The sequence below is a fragment of the Sminthopsis crassicaudata genome, chromosome 2 (genome assembly GCF_048593235.1).
Source record: "Sminthopsis crassicaudata isolate SCR6 chromosome 2, ASM4859323v1, whole genome shotgun sequence".
Taxonomy (NCBI): Eukaryota; Metazoa; Chordata; class Mammalia; order Dasyuromorphia; family Dasyuridae; genus Sminthopsis; species Sminthopsis crassicaudata.
The window spans coordinates 269,557,767-269,578,459 of NC_133618.1; the positions used below are offsets into that span (position 1 = coordinate 269,557,767).

The 20,693-nt window shown below is 37.3% G+C and overlaps 1 protein-coding gene across 4 annotated transcripts in view; it reads left to right on the top strand.

Annotated features, from left to right (window-relative positions):
• Nucleotides 1-11,237: 11,237 nt before the first annotated feature.
• Nucleotides 11,238-20,693, top strand: part of EIF2AK4 (eukaryotic translation initiation factor 2 alpha kinase 4) — a 108,698-nt gene continuing 99,242 nt past the window's right edge. The window contains exons 1-3 of one of the 4 annotated variants that reach the window (XM_074289253.1): nucleotides 11,238-11,528; nucleotides 18,143-18,258; nucleotides 20,095-20,197. In XM_074289253.1, the coding sequence (XP_074145354.1) occupies nucleotides 11,346-11,528; nucleotides 18,143-18,258; nucleotides 20,095-20,197 (402 nt within the window). In that variant the 5' untranslated portion in view covers nucleotides 11,238-11,345. Of the gene's footprint in view, nucleotides 11,529-16,880; nucleotides 17,019-18,142; nucleotides 18,259-20,094; nucleotides 20,198-20,693 lie in introns of those variants that run through there. The other 3 variants (XM_074289252.1, XM_074289255.1, XM_074289254.1) reach the window with 3 other exon arrangements.

Sequence of the window (20,693 nt, forward strand, 5' to 3'; positions counted from 1 at the left end):
GGGTCACACAGCTAGGAAGTGTTAAGTGTCTGAGACCAGATTTGAACTCCTGAATTCAAGGTTGGTGCTTTCTCCACTGCACCACCTAGCTGCCCCTCCATCTTTCTATTTTTAATAATGCTATCATGAAGGCTTAGAATCTTAATTCTCAGCGTAATTTTTTACACTGTCTTCTTCCCTGATTCCCACTAACTTGCCAAGCCCTATCAACTGATATCTCTGAAGTAATTTTTGAATTGACTTTCCTTTTAGTTCAGGTTCTTTTCATCTGAACTATTGTTTGTCTCCTCCTAATTAGTTTATTTCCTTTCCTTTAATCTCACTTTCTCTATTCTGCTTTATAAACTTGATGGTGGATAAATTTTATCTTAATAATCAGCTCCAATCACATTGTGACCCAGCTCAAAAACCTTCAGTTATCTGTGCCCTATCAAATAAATACCAAATCCCTTGGCTGATTGATATTCAAAGTATTCCACAACTTGGTTTCTGAGCCATTTTGTCAGTCTTTCTATCATATGTTCCTTTTAAGTACTCTATTCCTCTTTCCCCCCTGCACCTGGAAAAGTTCTATCTAACTTACCTAGCCTTCAATACCCAGTTCAGTGCTACATTATTCTGTGAAATCTTCCCTGATATTCCACTTAGAAGTCACCTCTGCCTTCAATTTTATTTGTACCTCTTAAGTAGGCTTGACTGCATTCTACTTTATTGATTCCATTTTGTATTATAGTTATTTGTTCATACTTCTTCCTCCAGTAGAGTGCTATTCTGCTACCTTATGATAGTGTTCAGGTGACAATAGTTTTCAAAAGCTAGATCAGCAGAGTATATGCTCTAGCAGTTACTATCAAGCTGTAAGGAATTTGAGTACAAAATCAATAATAAAAGTCTATCCTCATTAAGTTTGTAAAACATCATCACCAAAGATTAGCCCTAAGGTAATAAATTTTTTTCAACCATAGGAATTCATGAACATTATCTACTGCAGTTCAAAGAACTGTAATCTATATTAGTAGAGGGATTACCCATTCTGTTGAAATCATGAATCCTTGAAGCACTGAAGTAAATAATTCTTATATTTCCTACTAGACCAAGAGGAAGTACCTTCTTACCTTTATATAAAGACAGCATGAAGCAATGGATAGCACACAGGTTTGAAGTCAGAAAGACTTGAGTTTTAATCTTATTTCAAAAACTAGCTGTGTGGCCCTGAGCAAATCACTTAACTTTCTGTACCTCAGTTACCTCATCTGTCAAATGAAAGGGTTGGGCTTGATCAGCTCTAAAATGTTTCCTAACTCTAAATCTATGATTCTTTGATCTCCTTCCTTATTTAGTCCACTATCATGCAACATAGTAGGCCCTCAAAGACTGTCAAATGAAATGATTGAATGAACAAATGGATATTAAGCCAGAGTATAGATAGATGACAGTAAAAGTTGTTGCCAGATTATCTCTGCAGCAGGTATTAATTATTCTTGTTTCTAATCTGTTTGTTTTTCCTTTTTTTTTTTTTTCCAGATACACTGGTTGTTAGCACATAGACATTACTTGAAATGATAATAGCAGAATTTTCATCTACATTAAATAAAAGGCTTTTCCTGTGCTGAAGCATAAGTAGAACTACTTTTAAAAGTAGAGCTCTTCTAAAAGCAAAGAAGACTAATATTATAGAAATAATTTGGCCACTTCTGTATTTACATATCATTCCTATAATATTTACCTATTGTAGTATATTAACCAGCCTTTTAACACGATCACTTTAAACCAAGAAATTAAATTCTTAGATAATAAGTTGATCAATGAAAATATTTAAATGATTGGAAATTCTTTTTAAAAATATACATAGATGTATTGTTTTAGTACAAAAATAATTTATTCAGCACAATGTATTCATTCAACAAAAACCAAAAAGGATATTTCCTGTTACTAATCACACATTGCCAAACCTCATCCCTGAATTATCATTTGCCTCCTTCTTTCCCACTCACATGTTGCTGAAAGAAACTGGAGAAAATTACAAAACCTGGAGACTCAGAAAAGCTGGAATATTGAATTAAAGCTAACAATGAAATTTAATGTGATAAATGCACTTGGGTTAAAAAAAATCTACTGTGCAAATGCAAAGTGACTGGGATGAGACTAAGAACCAATTTATGAGAGAAAAAAAAAAACTCTAGGCATCTGGGTGAATTATAAAATCAATGAATCAGCATATTAAGCTAATATGACCTGAGGCTACACTAATAGAGTACCTAATCAGAACACATCTGGAAGATTGTATTCAATTTGGATTGATTTGGATATTTTAAAAGGAACACTGAAAGAAATTAGAAAAAAATGAGAATTCGATTCATGAAACTGTTGAGGTATGAGAAATGAGGAGTTAGAGATCCCTAGGCCTGAGTTGCAGGTTTTTTGCAAAAGAATTCGATGTTCCAAACTTCAGGCAAGGTTTTTGGCAATAAAAAAAAAAAAAAAAAAAATCTTCCCAGAGGGCAAGTTCCAAAGGAATTTAGCAAAGGTAGATTTTGACAAAAATGGGTTTACACTGAGAAACAGCTTCCCAGTGGGCCAAATCCTGATAGGATTTTTAGCAAAGATTTAGAGTTCAGAGTCATCTTTTATTAGCTATCCTTCCTTAGTTTGGGGCTAGGAGCAATTAAAGGCTAATTTTCAATTCAATAAAAGGTGGTGTTTGTTTCCCACACTAAAGGGATTATCAGATCAATTGGGAGTGGGAGATTCTGATGGGAACCAGATAGTTTTCCCAAGAGAGATTCAGATGGGTGGGGATCATTTTTAGGAATTTCCCCAGGTCTCCTTCCACAAAGATCAGGGAGACACAGAGTCCTTATTACATCAAAACCAAAGTTAGCCTGGAAATGAAAAGACTTTTTCCATCTGTTGATTCTACCTCTGGCCAAGCAGAAGTCTAATTCACATTCCTCCAAGTGGCTTGTTTGCTTACTTGCTTCCTTCTCTCCTTCTTTTCTTTGTTCCTTCCTTCATGGGGAAGAGAAGTTCAAATTGCTCCATGTGCCTCAACAAGACAGAAGTAGGCTCACTGGTTAAAAGTTATAAGATGATAGATTTTGGCTCAACTAAAAGAAAAAAATTCCCAACATTTAGAGCACTACATAAAAACGGAAAGATTAGATCAAAATGGGTCCAAGATTTAGGCATAAAGAACGAAATCATGAATAAATTGGAGGAACATGGGATGGTTTACCTCTTAGACTTGTGGAGGAGGAAGGAGTTTGTGTCCAAGGGAGAACTAGAGACCATTATTGATCACAAAATAGAAAATTTTGATTACATCAAATTAAAAAGTTTCTGCACAAACAAAACTAATGCAAACAAGATTAGAAGGGAAGTAACAAATTGGGAAAAAATTTTTACAGTTAAAGGTTCTGATAAAGGCCTCATCTCCAAAATATACAGAGAATTGACTTTAATTTATAAGAAATCAAGCCATTCTCCAATTGATAAATGGTCAAAGGATATGAACAGACAATTTTCAGATGATGAAATTAAAACTATTTCCACTCATATGAAAGAGTGTTCCAAATCACTATTGATCAGAGAAATGCAAATTAAGACAACTCTGAGATAGCACTACACACCTGTCAGATTGGCTAAGATGACAGGAACAAATAATGATGAATGTTGGAGGGGCTGTGGGAAAACTGGGACACTGAAGCATTGTTGGCGGAGTTGTGAAAGAATCCAAGCATTCTGGAGAGCAATCTGGAATTACGCTCAAAAAGTTATCAAAAGGTGCATACCCTTTGACCCAGCCATACTACTACTGGGCTTATATCCTAAAGAAATACTAAAGAAGGGAAAGGGACCTGTATGTGCCAAAATGTTTGTGGCAGCCCTTTTCGTAGTGGCTAGAAGCTGGAAGATGAATGGATGTCCATCAATTGGAGAATGGTTGGGTAAATTATGGTATATGAATGTTATGGAATATTATTGTTCTGTAAGAAATGACCAACAGGAGAAATACAGAGAGGCTTGGAGAGACTTACATCAACTGATGCTAAGTGAAACGAGCAGAACCAGAAGATCACTATACACTTCAACAATGATACTGTATGAGGATGTATTCTGATGGAAGTGGATATCTTCAACATAGAGAAGAGCTAATCCAATTCCAATTGATCAATGATGGACAAAATCAGCTACACCCAGAGAAGAAACACTGGGAAATGAGTGTAAACTGTTATTTTTACCTTCTGAATCCAATTCTTCCTGTGCAACAAGAAATTTGGTTCTACACACATATACTGTATCTAGAATATATTGTAATATATTTAAGACTGCCTGCCATCTGGGGGAGGGGGTTGGGGGAGGAAGGGAAAAAATCTGAACAGAAGTAAGTGCAAGGGATAATGTTGTAAAAAATTACCCATGCATATGTACTGTCAAAAAAAAAAAGTTATAATTATAAAATAAAAAAAAAAAAAAAAGATGGAACATTCTGCCTGAAGTGGGGTAGGGAAGAAGGGTAGAAAGAAAGATAAGGTAGAAAATGAATTCCTTGAAGGCATGCAAGTACAAACTTGTGTAGGATAGTATCTACCATAAAAACAGAGAATCTCAGTATAAGAAAAAGAAAAAAGAGTTTATTACAATATAGTGAGAAAGGGAATCTCCCATCTGACTAGGTGTTCATCAGTAAAAGGAGTGTATAAAGTAAAAACTTGAAAACACAAGATTAAATAACTTGAATGCAGAAGTCCTAAAAGCCCCCATCTCACCCTACCCCTGGCCTTTTCTCCCATTGTTTGGGGAAGTTCATGTTTACATTCTAATCATGGAAATCTAACCCAGAAATAAAAGAATTTTTAAAAAAGAGATACTTAAATGCTAATTAAGATGTGATGGGAAAACAGAGGGGACAGTCAACTGCAACTTTTTTAGCTATATCTCTATTTGTTATTAAAAGTCTCAAGTCACAATTAAAATATAGTTTAAGGCTATATTCCCATTAGAGTATCTTCACTTATTTAATTCCATAGAAGCTGAAGAATTACTTGTTAGGAATTTTGTAGATGTGATGGGGGAACCCTGAAACCATCCTTGACTTTTGGGGTGAGCCCTGAAACTCTCCTGATAGGGAGCCGCCCTCCGTGCAGTTAAGTGGTTTTATTAAGATTGGCCCAGGACCAGTCCTACTTAGCTCAAACTTATGTGGTCTTATTCAATTGGAACTCTAGGCCTAGGGGCAGTAACAACATTGAAGGAATTTCATTCAATTGAAACTTTAGTCTCTGATTTCCTATTAAAGGGCAATTTGGGCCACTTTCTTTGCAGAAGCCTAAGAGCAGGTATCATGCCATGCCAAGAGATCTCTCTTTGACATAGCTGTCTGCCAAGACCCCTGCCTGTGAAGATGCTGTGAAGACATTCTCTTCTCAGTGTTAACCCATCTTTATCTCTCTGCCAAGATTTCTCTGCTAGGACCTTTTTCTCTCTGCCAGGACTTTGTCACTCACAAGTCAGTCTCCTAACAAAAGCTGACTTCTCAGTGCCAATAAACTTCTCTTTGCCAGTCTAATATTTCGAATTTGTGAATTCTTTCATGTTGGACCTGTGCCAACCAAAGAGAGGTTCCCACAACTCTCTGCACTGCCACTAACCTCATCATTTGGTGCCCTGACTGGGAATGATTTCAGGTAAGGATTGTGTTGAGAAAGATACCCCAACAAGATTAGGGTCCTGGTTTGGCTAAAGAATTTGAATACTTAGTCTCCAAGTTAAGAAGCAAAGATTTATTCTAATTATAACACCAATTTAAGCAGGCCAAAGTTCCAGGGGAATCTAGCAAAGAGCCAAAAGATATTACACTGCTTGACAGTGGACTAATTCTAAAGGAGTTTAGCAAAGAGACAGAAGCAAGAAGAAATTACACTAGGCTAAAGTTCCAAAGGAGTTTAGCAGAGTCAGAACCAAGGAGATAATTTTGTAGGAAAGAGAAAGAAAAAATTTTATTATGGTTTAGATGCACAATTGCCAAGTGGTAAGTATAGTGTAGTTCCTATCATTGAGTTCTACAGTTTACTGACCACAGAATCAGTATAAAATTATTGCTTTTGGCCAGCATTGTTTGTGGCATTCCCAAGGTCAGGTAGCCTTAGACTTTCTCACATCTCTTCGGTTGGACTAAGTAACATGAGGTCTTCTCTAAGTCTAAAGTTCTTTCTCTATGAAGTACTTGTTAAAATTTTCTTTATTTGATCAATATTTTATTTTTTCATCTTTTTCTATGCTTCACACTCTCTAAACCTACTTTTTGTCCTCACTTTAACCTATCCCTCCTTCTTTCAGTATTATCCCAGACCATAAGCTCTATAGTGAGTATACTATCTTTTCTTTCCAATTTTAGAGCCTTGTTGAACCAATTCAATTTTATGCTGGTTAGTTCTTTCAATTCCTCTGCTCCTTTTTCCTGTCACTGATCACATATTGCCAAACCTCATCCCTGAATTATCATTTGCCTCCTTCTCTCCCACTCACATGTTGCTGAGAGAAACTGGAGAAAATTACAAAATCTGAAATATTTCTGACTAGGTCCACTACAAATTTATGCTAGCTACTCCCAATTAGGCTCTCAGTTATCTCAGATAAACCTAAAAAGGCCAAGGTGTCTCATTGCTTCTGGGGTCACTCATCTGTAGTCATCCCCACCTATATCTTGCCACTAAATTCAGATGACCCTGGAGGAGACAGTAAGGTTTATGACTTTGCACAGCCTCAACTCACTTAAATCCAAATCATTTGCAAAGCAAGATATCATCATCCAGATATCTTTGGTTCTCTTAAAAAAATAAGGACAAACAATAATCTGTCAGTATTAGTAGCTGCCCCACTGAAGACCCAATTGGCCATTTTCAGTTGAGCAATGCTCCTTCCTTTGACTGCTAGATTTTTTTTTTCCCCTCTTCCCTACTTAGTTTTTCTATCATAAAAAAATTTGGGACATTGAACTCTTTTGTCCCATGTTATTTCATTTAGGATTTCTAGAAATAGAGCTCTGGAAAAATCAGGCTTTAATCAAGGGTATTGGTGTTTAAATAGAGCTACTTCTAATAATTTGTTCCTCGTCTTTTTCTTTTTAATAATTTGGTTTCTACAATCTTTTCAAACTCCTTAAATTTGTCTAATTTTTAAATCCCACCTCATAAAAGTCTATTAACCTCTGCACAGATCTCCTTACACAGGATGAATAATTAATCCCTGAATTTTCTGCTAATTCTGATAGGGCTATACTAGGAGTGAAACTACTTCCAGTTGTAACACATGTTCTTTTTCCTGCCAATAACTTTTCTAGTGCCATTTTATTTTCCTATGCCATTCAGATAATGGCATCTAACCATTCTGTTATTCCCTTCACTGCCTCTCTGGTATGATTTATCTAAAAATATTTACTAACCAGAGTAGGAATGTAGCTCCTTTTTTTTAACCTCTTTTTTTTTTTTTTTTTGACCTAGTAGTGGTATTGCTGGATCAAAGAGTATGCATAATTTTATAACATTTTGAACCTAGTCCAAATTGTTCTCCAGAATTATTTGGACCAGTTCATAAGTTTACTAAGTGTGCCTATTTTCTCTCATCCCCTCAGCATTCGGCATTTCTGATAGGTATGAAGTTGTATCTCAGAGTTGATTTAATTTGCACTTCTCTAATCAATCTAGTGATTTAGAGTATTAGCTTTAGAGTATATATTTTGACTTCTGAAAATAGTCTATATATTCTTTGACCACTTATCAATTGGGGAATACATTTGTATCAATTTGACTCAGTTCTAGACTCAGTATATATTTGAGAAATATCAAAAAATTTTATAGCAAGTTTCTCTGATAAAGGTCTCATTATCAGAGACACTTGCTATAAAATTATTTGATATTATTTAATTGTTTATGGTACTGTGTGGGACCATGCTAGACTCCCTTTCCCAAATTAACTAATCAGAACCATCTTCAGGTATAAAGAGAAAGCATTTATTTAATCCCTGCAGGGAGAGAACTAGACAGACTTGGGAGCCATCCCAACTCCTGCCCTGCAATAGGGAAGATCCTAGGAGACTTTCTGGTTTGGAAACTATTTTCCCCATTCTGAAAGTGATAAATTAAATTGCTACTTGATCTAGACCTGCTTTGTGCTGCTCTAGCTATTTACAATTTAGAGACTGATATAGTAAAATTGTTAATACCTAATACAAGAAATGCTGAAAAGTTGGGTTTCAATGTTGTAAGCTTTGAGGTAATGTGGAATTTGGATAGTGGATACCAATGACCAAGAGGTTTTCAGAATGTGAGAGATTAAGGAAGAGTAGGATTCACAAAACAATTAAGTGATCAGTAGAAGCCTTGAGCAAACAAGAAATTGGGGGGTGGGGCAAGGAAGATACAGGTGGCTTCAATCAGAGTCTTGTGGTTTTGAGAAAACCACAAACTTAAGATAATAGCTCATCAAGCCCAAACTAGTTGGGGTCAATGACCTGATTTGACCAAATCACTACCCTGTGCTTAATAAGCTAATTGAATATTAAACACACCCCAAAGGAGGAGTTTTCTGCCATTTTTGAACATGGGAAATATGATGGGGGGGCATGTTTTATACATATTAAGGGGAAACATGTAGTGGGGGACTGTAACTTGGATAAAACAGAACCAATCCCTTCTCTGAAGAGAGGAACTGGGTCACAAGAGCAAGTATTTCTGTACTCAGTGCTCCCTCTTCCTGAAGAGGAGTGGAGTCTGCTTCTGGCCAGATATGTTAAGACAATTCCTTAAGATTCTTCTTTAATAAGTTTTCCTTGATATCTGATTTTCAATGTCAAGAGTGTTATTTCTAACATCTAATTATTTCTTTTAATTAGATCTATCTTTACTTTTTCTTTGTCTGTGTCATGATTACTCCTCCTGCTGAAGCACATTAGAATCTGCCCCAGCGCTTTATTTTAATCCTGTGTTTGTCTTCCTGTTTTGAGTGTGTTTCTTGTAAACAACATATTGTTGGATTTTGATTTCTAAGCTATTCTGTTTCCATTTTATAGGTGAACTCATCCCATTAACATTCACATTTGTCAATGATTGGAGTCTTGGTGCCCTGGACTAATAAAGTCTATCATTTCCTTGACTTGTTAGGAAGAAATTAATCTAGTCTAAACCAAGTAAATGCTATCCTTATCACAGAGGATATTCCAGGCACAGAGTATAATGTAAGTAATATTTGGGACACATGGGACTTCTTCACAGGACATCCAATATTCCTTTTGTCTAAAATAAGAAGTACATGCTGGGGAATCAAGTAAGGTAAAGGTAGTATAACAGGTTGGTACCAGATAATAGAAGATTCTTAATTAAAAAACAAAAACTAAGGAATATGAATTTTATTTATTAGTGACAAAACCCATATTAGACTCCTGATTCTAAGACTCCCAAGTTTTAACTGTGTGCCTTTGGACAAGTCTTACAATTACTGTAATACTTGGGTTAAAATTGTGGCTCTATTCGATGTTAGGATTACAAGGTGATAACTCAGGTTGTCTAAACAATTCTCTAGCTCAGAGTTCACACCTTTAGTTCAAAACCTTTAAAAGGAGTTTACACCTTTAGACTTCAGAAAAGGAGTTTACATATTTAAAGGAGTTTACACCTTTAAAAGGAGGAAGTTCATTGGTTGAAGTATTTCTCACAAGTCCTTTGAGTTCTCACAAGCCCATTCTCTGGGAGGATAAAAGAGGCAACATTGAGCCTGGAGAAGAGTCTAGACTGGGATAGAGTGTGGAGGCAGTCTGGAAGGAGACAGTCTAGATTAGGAAGCTCGAGGAGATTCAGAGCCAGGATTCAGGAAGAAGAGGATTCGAGATTCTACCTTCGCTCTGGCTGGAGGCTCCAGAAACTTCCCAAGAAACCTTCTCACAGAGGAACAGATTATACAGAAAAGAAACCTCCTCCCAGAGAAGGATTATAACTTAGAGCCGACAGGAACGTTACACTATTCTTTGTTACCTATGTGACTTTGGACAAGTCACTTTACTTTCTTTCAGCTCGGTTTCCTAATTGGTAAAATGAAAAGATCTCTAGTTTTACATCTACAATCTCTCTAAATCTCTGTCTTTATCTATATGATTTATATAATTCAGAATAACAATACTTGCAATGAGCCAGTACTCATCATTATGCCAATGGATGGAAAGAGTTTTAATTATAAAATACTTATAAACATAAAACTTATAAACATGACCTATTATTATTACATAATTCTAGCAAACATTCTCATAACACAAGAGCCAGTCACATATTTTCCGTACTTGACCCTGTGCTTCCACCAGCGCACTGAGACTGACTCTTTACTTATAAACCACACAATTCACAATAATATAGAAAAGAAAGTAGTCCCGTGTAGAGGGTCACAGTCAGTGGGGGAGCTCTGGGTGAGGTACCGGACTTTTCAGCTCAGAGGGAACCTGCCCAGCTCCCCTAGGGCTCTGGGCCTTCCGGAGGAGTCTGCCGTGACAGCCCGTGTGGAGGTGGAAGCAGAGGGATAGCAGGTGGCAAACTACATACAATAGCAAGGTGTTTGTGGGGTCCCCGAGTGTATACTTGGCGGATGCCCAGTGCTTTGGTTACAGAACTGAACTGAAGCAATGGTAGCAAATATGACGGATAAAAGAAGTGTCGAGAATAGTTACACAGACTAAAACATAACAGAATTATTCAAACTAGTTCTACAGAAATAACGCCCGACACGATGTGTGGCTGGCCAGCGGGCATGTGAGGGGAAAGGAACGGAAAACACTGTTCCTTGTAGGAGTCAGGAGACGGGAGTGCCGTCGCTGAGGGCCGCCCTGCAGCCGAGGCTGGGCTTGCTGGAGGAGCTCGCTCCGGGTGTCCCGCCAGGGCGAAGGCCCGGCTTCACCCCACAGCAGGGCTCCCGCAGGTGAAAGCGTTCTTCATTGAGAACGGCATCCAGCCCAGCCATTTATTCCCGGCCACGTGTCACAGTCTTTCCGTGGCTCAGTTTCTACCACCATAAAACGAGGATGAGCTAGAGGATGAGCGTGGTAAGGGCCCTCAGGGAGGGCACCTGGGCAGAAGCGGGCTCTGGAGCCAGGGTTCCCCAGGGCCCCGCGGCGTTACTCTGGGAGTTGAGCAGCGGCCCCCTCCGGCCACCAGAGGGCGGCGCAGCGTCCCAGAGGGGCCGGCCCTGCCCCTCCCCCGTCCCTTCTCTCCCCTCCTCCACGTCCTCGTCCACCTCCGGGTGGCCCGGATCGGCCTTCCCGCCAGCCACGCCGCCGCCTCCGCGCTCCCGCTGCGGCCGTGGCCATGGCGGGGGGCGCCTGCGCCCGGAAGCCCCGGGATCCCGGCGAGCAGGCTCGGCGCGGGGCAGGCGATGGCGCCGCAGAGCAATCGGAGAGCTACCCGCAGCGCCAGGACCACGAGCTGCAGGCGCTGGAGGCCATCTACGGCGGTGACTTCCAGGATCTGCGGCGGCCGCGGCCCGGACAGGTAGGAAGGCGCCGGGAGCCCCTCGTCCCGCCCGGCCCCGCCTCGGCTCTGCTCCGCGTGCCGCGGGCCGGCCCGCACCGCACCTCCTCCTCCGATGTCCCAGCTGCTCCCGCCGGGGTGCGCCCCTGCCCCGCCCCTGCTGCTTTCTCTGCCTCCCACTCCCCCCAAATCCTGCCTTGCCCCTCGTGAGCCCCTCCTCGCTCCACTGGCCCGGCCCCATCGTAACTTTATTCCGTTATCCTTATCCAGGTCCCAGTGAAAGGTTCTTAATCCGGGGTCGTGAATTTGGCGTTTTACTTAAAAAAAAATCTTTCTTGACAAATGCATTTCAATATAACTGGTGCCGTTCGAAATTCTACGTATTTTATGCATTTACAAGCATTATTCTGAGAAGGGATCTGTATTTTCACCAAACTGCCCAAGGAGTCCATGACACGAAATGTTCAGAACTCCTGGCTTCTGCTCTTTTCGTGCATCTTCACCGTTCCCTTGGCTTTTTAGGGACGTCCCTTCGTTTTGCTGCCCCCCCCCCTTTATTTTTCCCTCCCCACTACGCACACCAGAGCGGGGACACGTGGGTAATTCTCCTTTTCCTTGCCATTCTCCGAAGCTTTGGGTGGGCCTAACAGCACTTTCATAACGTACTTCTCCAACTTTTTCTTTTCTAATCTTTTTTTTTTTTTTTTGACACATGACCCTTAGTCAACAACAATCCTCTTCAACAAACATTTATTGGGTGCCTGAGCGCGGCAGGAATACCAAAAGGATCACCCCCATTGGGGGAGGGTCAGAGAAAGAATAGCGTGTAGAAAAGCTTATTAACATGAAGCAGAAGTTGCGCAAGAAAGTTAGAAAGCGCTTTTGAAAGTAAAGCTGGGAGATCACTTCAGATAGGAGGGTACCGCGGAGGAGATGGCATCCGGGTGGGTTTTAAAGGATAAATAGGTTTCCAACTGGTAGAAAAGTAGGGGAAAGAATTCCAGAGATAAAAACCTGCCTGATGCATTAGCGGTGAGACAGTGAGCCTGGACCACACTGGTGTCGTGGAGGAGGTAGTCTGTTAAGTGAGATAAGGCTGGATGGGTAGGGCAGGCCTAGTTAGGAGAGGACCTTGATGGCAAGCTACAGAGCTATCACATGGTGAGAGGGATCAGTAGAATGTGTTTGAGCTGAGGAGTTATATGATCATACTAGACATGGAGGTAAATCTGGCCTTGAAGTATAGCATAGATGGGGGGAACCATTTCCATTATTAACAGTAGTCTAGGAAAGAGGGAATTAGATCACGGCCATGACCGTGAGAACGGGGTTGTTAGCAAGAGTTTGGAGATAGAATTGAACTCAGTTGGAGTTAAGGAGTCAAAAATAATTGAAACATTTCCAGAATGGGTGATTCACAGAATAGTTATACCCTTAACTCATAGAGAAATAAAAAGAAGAGGCCAGCCTTTGAGGGAAAATGATGAATTTGGCTTGGAACATGTTGAATTGTAAGTGCCTGTGAGATACTTACTAAGGAAGCTGGTAATGTGGGACTGAAACTGAAGAGAGAAATTGATGCTTAAAGCCTTAAATTTGGACAAGATTGCATTGGGAGATGTTATAGAGAACAAATAAAACAAAGCTAAAGATTGAACCTCTCCTCTCCTCCAATGCAGCAGGGTTTCTAAATACAAATTTCCTAAAGCAGAATCAAATTAGGGCACCAGGAAAAGAGAGATTTGCCCAAAAAGTGAGTAGCAATATCCTCAAACATCCTATCTTTCATACACAACCTACTCTTTCATTTCTTACTCTGTAAATTATAATCTCAGATTCTCATTTCACCAATCCTCATTGTATTTCCCTACTTAGAAATCCCTCACCCCTTCCTTCTCCTAATATAACTTTGCCTTCTGGAGCATCCTTTCCCTCTAATGCATCTAAAAGTCTCTCATGTTGTATGGAATATCTGAAATGAACTCTGCCCTTCCTCTACCCTACTTTCCATCTGTTATAAGCCCTTCCTTTCTTTTAGGGCCCAATTTAAATATTTAATAAATGTTTGTTGATTATATTGTTGATCTGAAAGCTTCATGTGGGGCTGGGTTTTGAGAACTTAGTTTTTCCTTTTCAGGCAGCTAGGTGGCACTTATTGTGTCACTTGGAATCAGAAAGAATCATCTTCCTGATTTCAAATCAGACCTCAGATACTGTGTGACTTATTCACTTAGTCCTGTTTGCCTCAGTTTCCTCATTTGTAGAATGAGCTGGAAGGAAGTGGCCAACCACACTAGTAGCCAGAAAACCCCAAACAGGGTCATGAAAAGTCAAAATGAAAATTCTCAATAACAAACTCCTTTCTGCTTTTAATAGTTGTCTCATATTTTATATCCATCTAATTTCCACACTATACCAATGTGCTATCTTGTACCCCTAGGCTGTCTCTGCTACTTAATATCTTTTTATTATCATGTATTTCAAGGGTCTTTGAGTTCATCTGTGTGAGTATTTTCTCTACAAAAGGAAATTACAAGGTCTCTATGCCTTAGTTCTTTATGAGTCATAGTGGCTGACAAAAAAATCATCATCTTATAACTATCCAACTTTCTTATGCTATGCCTCTGATATATGTATACACACACACACACACACACACACACACACACACACACACACACACACACACATATACACATGTATTCTATCTCTGAGAAAATCTTGAAGATTTTCCACCGTGGCAGGACCTTCTCATACAGCTAATACAACCATGCAGAGACTATCATACATCATTAGGACTTTAGTGGAAGTTATTCATAATTAGTTGCTCATAATGAAGACCTATCTCTGTTCTCTGTTGTAGAGAACATTTCTTTTTTGGAATTTATTTTAGATAATGTCTTCCTTTCTCTTTACAAATATGCCAGGTTTCTTATCTCCTAAAAATGTTAACACTAATATACTATTGTGCAAATAAGTATTATAAAATAATTGGTGCTTCCTCTTTTCTATGATTTATATCAGTCAGCCTCATCCAACACATCTACTCAACAAGCTTTTAATGAAATAACTTTTGAACTGACTATAAAAGTAATGCATTCCACTTCACTCCACCTCCATCTGTTCTTACATATTGAAATATTGAAAATGGAACTGCTTCCTCTTCAAAATCACAATACAATAACATTTCAGCTATCTGGTATTCAACTATTTGGTAACCTCAGTTATATAAAATTTAGCTCAGTGTCAAGAAATAAACCTAAAGGTCTCAGAACAACAAAATTAATTTCATTCAGTTCACCCAGTCAAATTCATGCATTTTACTCATAGGAAAAATACTTTAAGATCTAACTTTAGAATGTAATTGTTCTGTTTCTTACATAGTTCTAGAAAATTAGTTTATCAGGTTTTCATGCACACAGCAGATAAAAAGCAGCAAATCAAAAGATCTGGGAGAGAGAAAGAGACAACTAAAGACAAGAATATGCATAAAAATCAGTAAATCCTTATTTCAAAAAAGATGGGAGGAAGGGTGCTTAATGAAAACAAAAAAAACCCAAAAGTTTGATAGCAATTAAGAGGAAAAGAAAAGATTACTTAAAATCCAGACCAAAAAAATAGTGGTTGGGTATTATTTTACATAGGACCAAACCTCATAGGCTTGTTATTGAAATATAGTACATAATATAATAATATGGTAATATTCATACAGTAATACAGTAGCATTTATGATTATCCCTCTGAATCATTAGATAAGATAAGCATGTTCATGATCCCTTTAAGAAGACTGGGAAGTTTATAATACATTTCCATTCTCTAGCTTTAAAAAAAAATCCCATGAACAGACTGCAACATATTACTAAGGAAGAATTGTACTAGAAATTAAAGATGTCATAATTATATAACATTCCATTTTTTTCCTTTTTTTGTGCAGCACTTTTATTATATATCTCATTTGAGTCTTACAATATTTTGGAAGTAATTACCAAGAATCATCATACTCTTTTAAAATTTTTGTTTTTCTTCTTTCTGTTGTTGATAAAAAATAAACTAAAGAAGTTACTTCATAGTCTGAATAATGTAGTATTAGAATGAGACTACATGGGGCAGTGAGGTGGTGCAGTGGATAGAGCACCAGCCCTGAATTGCTTAGTTCAAATCTTATCTCAGGTACTTAACACTTCCTGGCTGTGAGACCCTGGGCAAGTTACTTAACCCCTATTGCCTCAGCAAAAAACCATTACAAACATGTGATTTTTATAAACTATTAAATTAAATCCTCCCCAAGAGTACTCCTTTGCAGAGGTTGCATCATCTATAAGGCTTATACATGATTACACAACTTTTATCACTGACAGGGGATGATTCTGGAGGGAAGCATAACGCTAATAACTTTGAGCAACTCTGCTTCATGTATCTAGTTTGTGGTCAAGACAGCATTCTCTTTTTGTCCTTTTTAAGAAAGGACAAACAGCAACAGAGATTGTGATGAAGTCTCCACATAAAAAATACTTCCATTCAAGGTATATAACATTCCATTTTATAGTAGAAAGAATTAACTTTCAGGAAAAGGAAAATACAAGTGTTATAAATCATTTAATGTAACTTTTTGTCACATTGGACTTTTTGCAATCTCATCTGCAGCTTTTTTTTTTTTTCTGAAGATAATCAGAGGAAAAGGAAAAGAACCTATACTAAAATGTTTATAACAGTTCTCTTTGTGGTGGCAAGAACTAGAAATCGCAGGGATACCCATCAATTGGGGAATGGCTGGACAAGATGTGGTATATGTTTGTGATGAAAATGATTGGCTCAATGATTTTAGAAAAATGTGGAAAAACTAACAGGAAATAAAAAGTGAAATGAGCAGAACCAAGACAACATTGTATACAGTAATATCAATTTTGTTATAAGATCAACTTTGAGCAAATAAGTTAAATAAATTCTTGATAGCTATAAGAGACATGAAAGATGCTATCTGCATCCAGGGTAAAAACTGATAAACAGAAGTATCTAGAGAATAATTTTACATAATGGTAGCCCTCTCTAGGGTAAGGGTAGGAAGGAAAAAAAATTTACACGATAATTTTGTGGTATATTTGAAAGAAATAGCAAGTTGTGCATAGTAGATTTGTAGTTTCATGTGCAATCATCTTTGTTATTATACTACATTACAGAAATATTTGTTTTGTTTCATAAATTAAAAATAAATTTAAAGGAAAGAAATGTATACTTTAGGAATCTATTCTCTCATATAGGTATTCCTTGCACTATAACAAGTATCAATCATTCCTTGCTTTCATAGAAGATCTTCATGATTTGGTGTGGACAAATAATTAATGAACTAGTGCCTAAACCTTCTGGTGAATCAGGTTGGTCCTTAACCAACAAATTGATTGTCTGTGTTTGAAGCTTTCCCAGCCTTGTAATATTTGCCAGAGAGTTTATTCTCCACTTTGAGAATCCTCGGTCACCACTATACTATTATGAGGCATCAAAGGAGTACTCTCGGTGAGAATTTAATTTAATAGTTTATAAAAATCACATGTTTATAAATTTTTTTTCACCTTCAGGGTAATAATAGTGTGGAAATGGTTTTATATTTTAGAAGTTGATCTCATCATTTTGCTTTGTGGAGTTTGGGAATGAAGTCAGAGAAACATTTTAGCAGTCAGCTGGGGAAAAAATGCTAAATTGTTGCATGCATAATAAACAAATTTGGTAAAGGCATCCCCTTGGAGTTGAGTGTAAACAACTTTCCAGCCATGTAGATCTTTCCTCATGATTACAATTGAATGGATGATTTTAGCATAAAACATTGAATTTAATTTATTTACTTGATTTTTCAATGTTATTAAAAGGATAAGGTACATAGAATATAGTTTAATATTGAAGATACAAACAAATTAAAAATTTTTAACTTCCGATAAAGAAAGTTTACTTTCAGTCACTTTCTGCATCTTAAGATTTCAGGACCACTGAGAAACTTTCCAACTTCTTTCCAATTCTCAGACTCAAGGTTTGCTATTACCTTAGGTTCAGAGTAAGTGTGCATGTTTGTGTACAGTCACAATAATTAATAAATTACTTGTTTTTAATCTCAGTAGGAATAAATACTGTTGCCACTGAACATTCTATTTCTAAGTCTTTGAGGTGTAACCAACTTGAGCTTCAAATCATTATATTGATAGATAAGACCAGAATAAATAAATTCTAGGTTAAGTTTGGGTTATCACAGTATTATCATTGAAGAATAAAAAAAGAGAATTAACTAGGGGATGGACAGTTACTTCAAATGATAACAGATTTAAAATTTTCAAGTTTTACATATTTTACCATGTCTTTAAAGTGGAATGGTATATTTTTATACAATGGTATAGTTAACATACACGACTTTTGAATTTTCTTTTATATATGCAATAGACAAAAATGTATCTAAAATGCAATTACATATACAATATGGAATACAGTTGGTAGAATTGTTAGATTTGGACTAAGATGATTAATGCCACACTTTCTTTTGCCCTTTTTTGTAACTCATCATTTGCATAGTGTCTGGCATCTACACTTCATAAATGCTCGTTACTAGTTTTTGCCATTTAGAAAACCCCTAAAACTTTTTTTTTTAATTTTAGGTAAAAGATCCCCCGGAAATCAATTTAGTTCTACGCCCCCAGGGTTTGACTGGTGATGAAGAAGTCTATGTCAAAGTGGATTTGAAAGTCAAATGCCCACCAACCTATCCAGATGTGTGAGTACATTTGTGGATTGTTTTGATATAGTTTGCCCTTTTATCATCACAAGTATTATCTGAAATTTATTAATGAAAACCTTCCTTTTATTCCTTTTTAAATATTTCTTTTATTGATTCCTCATCTTCTTTCAGATCTCCTAATAAGGAAATTTTCAAAAGTATCTTAGGTCCTTTTTCTTCTTCTCTCCACACTCTCCTTTGGCAAGTTCATTTACTCCCATGACTTTGACCAATCCTACTTCAAAAACTATCTAAATTTATATCTGTTATGACTTTTTTCTGTGCCTAAGATTTGTATGACCAGTTGCCTAAGAAGATATTGCCACCTGGATATCTCATTGGCACCTCAAACCAAGCTTATCTTTCCCTCTAATTCTCTCCATTCTGACCTCAGTGTTTCATTCATTTGCCTAATCTCCCATGTTTAAAACATTGATGTTCCCTTTGACTCTCTTCTATACTTTTCATGTTTGGTTACTACCAAATCCCATCAATTTTATGTCTACAAGGTCTTTTGTATCATAGAATTATAGGACTATAGATCTAGATCTGGAGGGGCATTCCAGAAGCCATCTAGTCCAACACCTTCCTCTTTCAAGGGAGGAAACTAAGGGTCAGGAGTGGCTCATCCAAAATCAAATGTCAGAGACAGTATCACAACCCAGGTTTTCAGATGCAAGCTAGTGCTTTTCCCCTGTGCCATACCACTTCCCTTCTACCACTCATTCCCCCTTCTCAATTCTCATTCCCATACCCTTCAGTATCTTCAGTATCCTCAATCTGAACTTTTGCTACTTATTCTCGTAGCAGGGTTTTTATGCCTCCACTTTTTCCTACTCTCCAATCTGTTCTTCATAACATTACCAGATAATTTTCCTTATGTATTACTCTGGTCCTGTCATTCCTTTGCTCAAAATTCTTGAGTGGCCCTTATTGCTAACTAGATTAAGGTCATATTTTTTCCCCTGGCATTCAAAGCTTTTCAATCTGGCCATACTAGCTTTATTTCATATTGTTTCTTTCCCTGAATTCTAAACTCTAAGCAGACTTAGTTATCCTGGTCTGCCACTGTGCCTCCATTCAAGTTAGTCCCCATACTTGAAATGTTCTTCATTCACTTCACCTCCTGAATTCCTTCCCATCCTAAAAACCCAAACTCAGAAGCCAGCAGTCTTCCCTGATGCTTCTATCAGTAATAAATCTTTCCTCACAGGTCTCATATAGGATTTTTGTTTTGGAATTCTCCAATTTGGACTTCTCAAAATTGATTGTGATAGTTATCTCTATTTGTGTCTTGGTCCCCCTGTTGGATTCTAAGTTCCATAAGGGCAGAGACTTTGTGTTATCTAAACTTTTATAGCCTTTAGTACTTATATCCAAAAATAAATAAATGTTTGTTTATGGAATGAATGAATACAGAAGCATGTTACCAGTGCTTGCTGAAGCACAACAGGAACAGAGTAGGACCCTTTCCCCTTAAACTTGCTACTTGTGACTTGCAGACCCCTTGCAAAGGAATAGAGTAGTCACTTTAATGCCTGGTGGCACCTGATGTTTTCTCTTCCTGCAGATGATCTTGACTTACATCATGTATATTCAGCCTACTTTCCTGTAAGATTCTGATAATATGATATTAGTTATTATGTAAACTGGAATTGTCTTTTGAGAAAAATCTTCTTTTCTTTTTTAATCATTGTTAGCTGTATTACAAGAGATTGTTGAGATTTTTGTGATAATACTCAGAGAGCACAGTAAGGTTTATATTGAACTGTTAAAGTTAGTGATATTGATACAACACATACTAAATTCTGAAATAAACTTTTTATTTTCCAGTGTCCCTGAAATAGAGTTAAAGAATGCAAAAGGACTGTCAAATGAAAGTGTTAATTTGCTAAAGGCCAACTTGGAAAAATTAGCTAAAGAACATTGTGGAGAGGTAAGATTAAAAAAAAATTATAATATATATATATATATATACACATATATACACACACACACACACACACACACACACACACACACACACACACACACACACACACACATATATATATATATATACACACACAGACACACACATGTAGCTGTTATAATTAATGCCATCAAAAAATCAAAACAGATATTTCATCTAGCATTTTAAAAAAAATTTAAATGTTATTTTAATGTTATATTATTTTTCCAATTTTATATAAAATGGTTTTCAATTTTCATTTTTGTAAGATTTTGAATTCTAATTTTTTTCCTCTTTCTTTCTCTTCCCTTTTCTCTCCTCATGCTTGCAAGCAATTTTATATAGTCTATAAATGTATATTCATTCTTTTTTAAACATATTTCCAGATGAGTCATGTTGGGGAAAAATCAGAATGAAAGAGAAAAACCACAAGCAAGGAAAAAAAAAAGTGAAAATAGTATGCTTCAATCCATATTCAGTC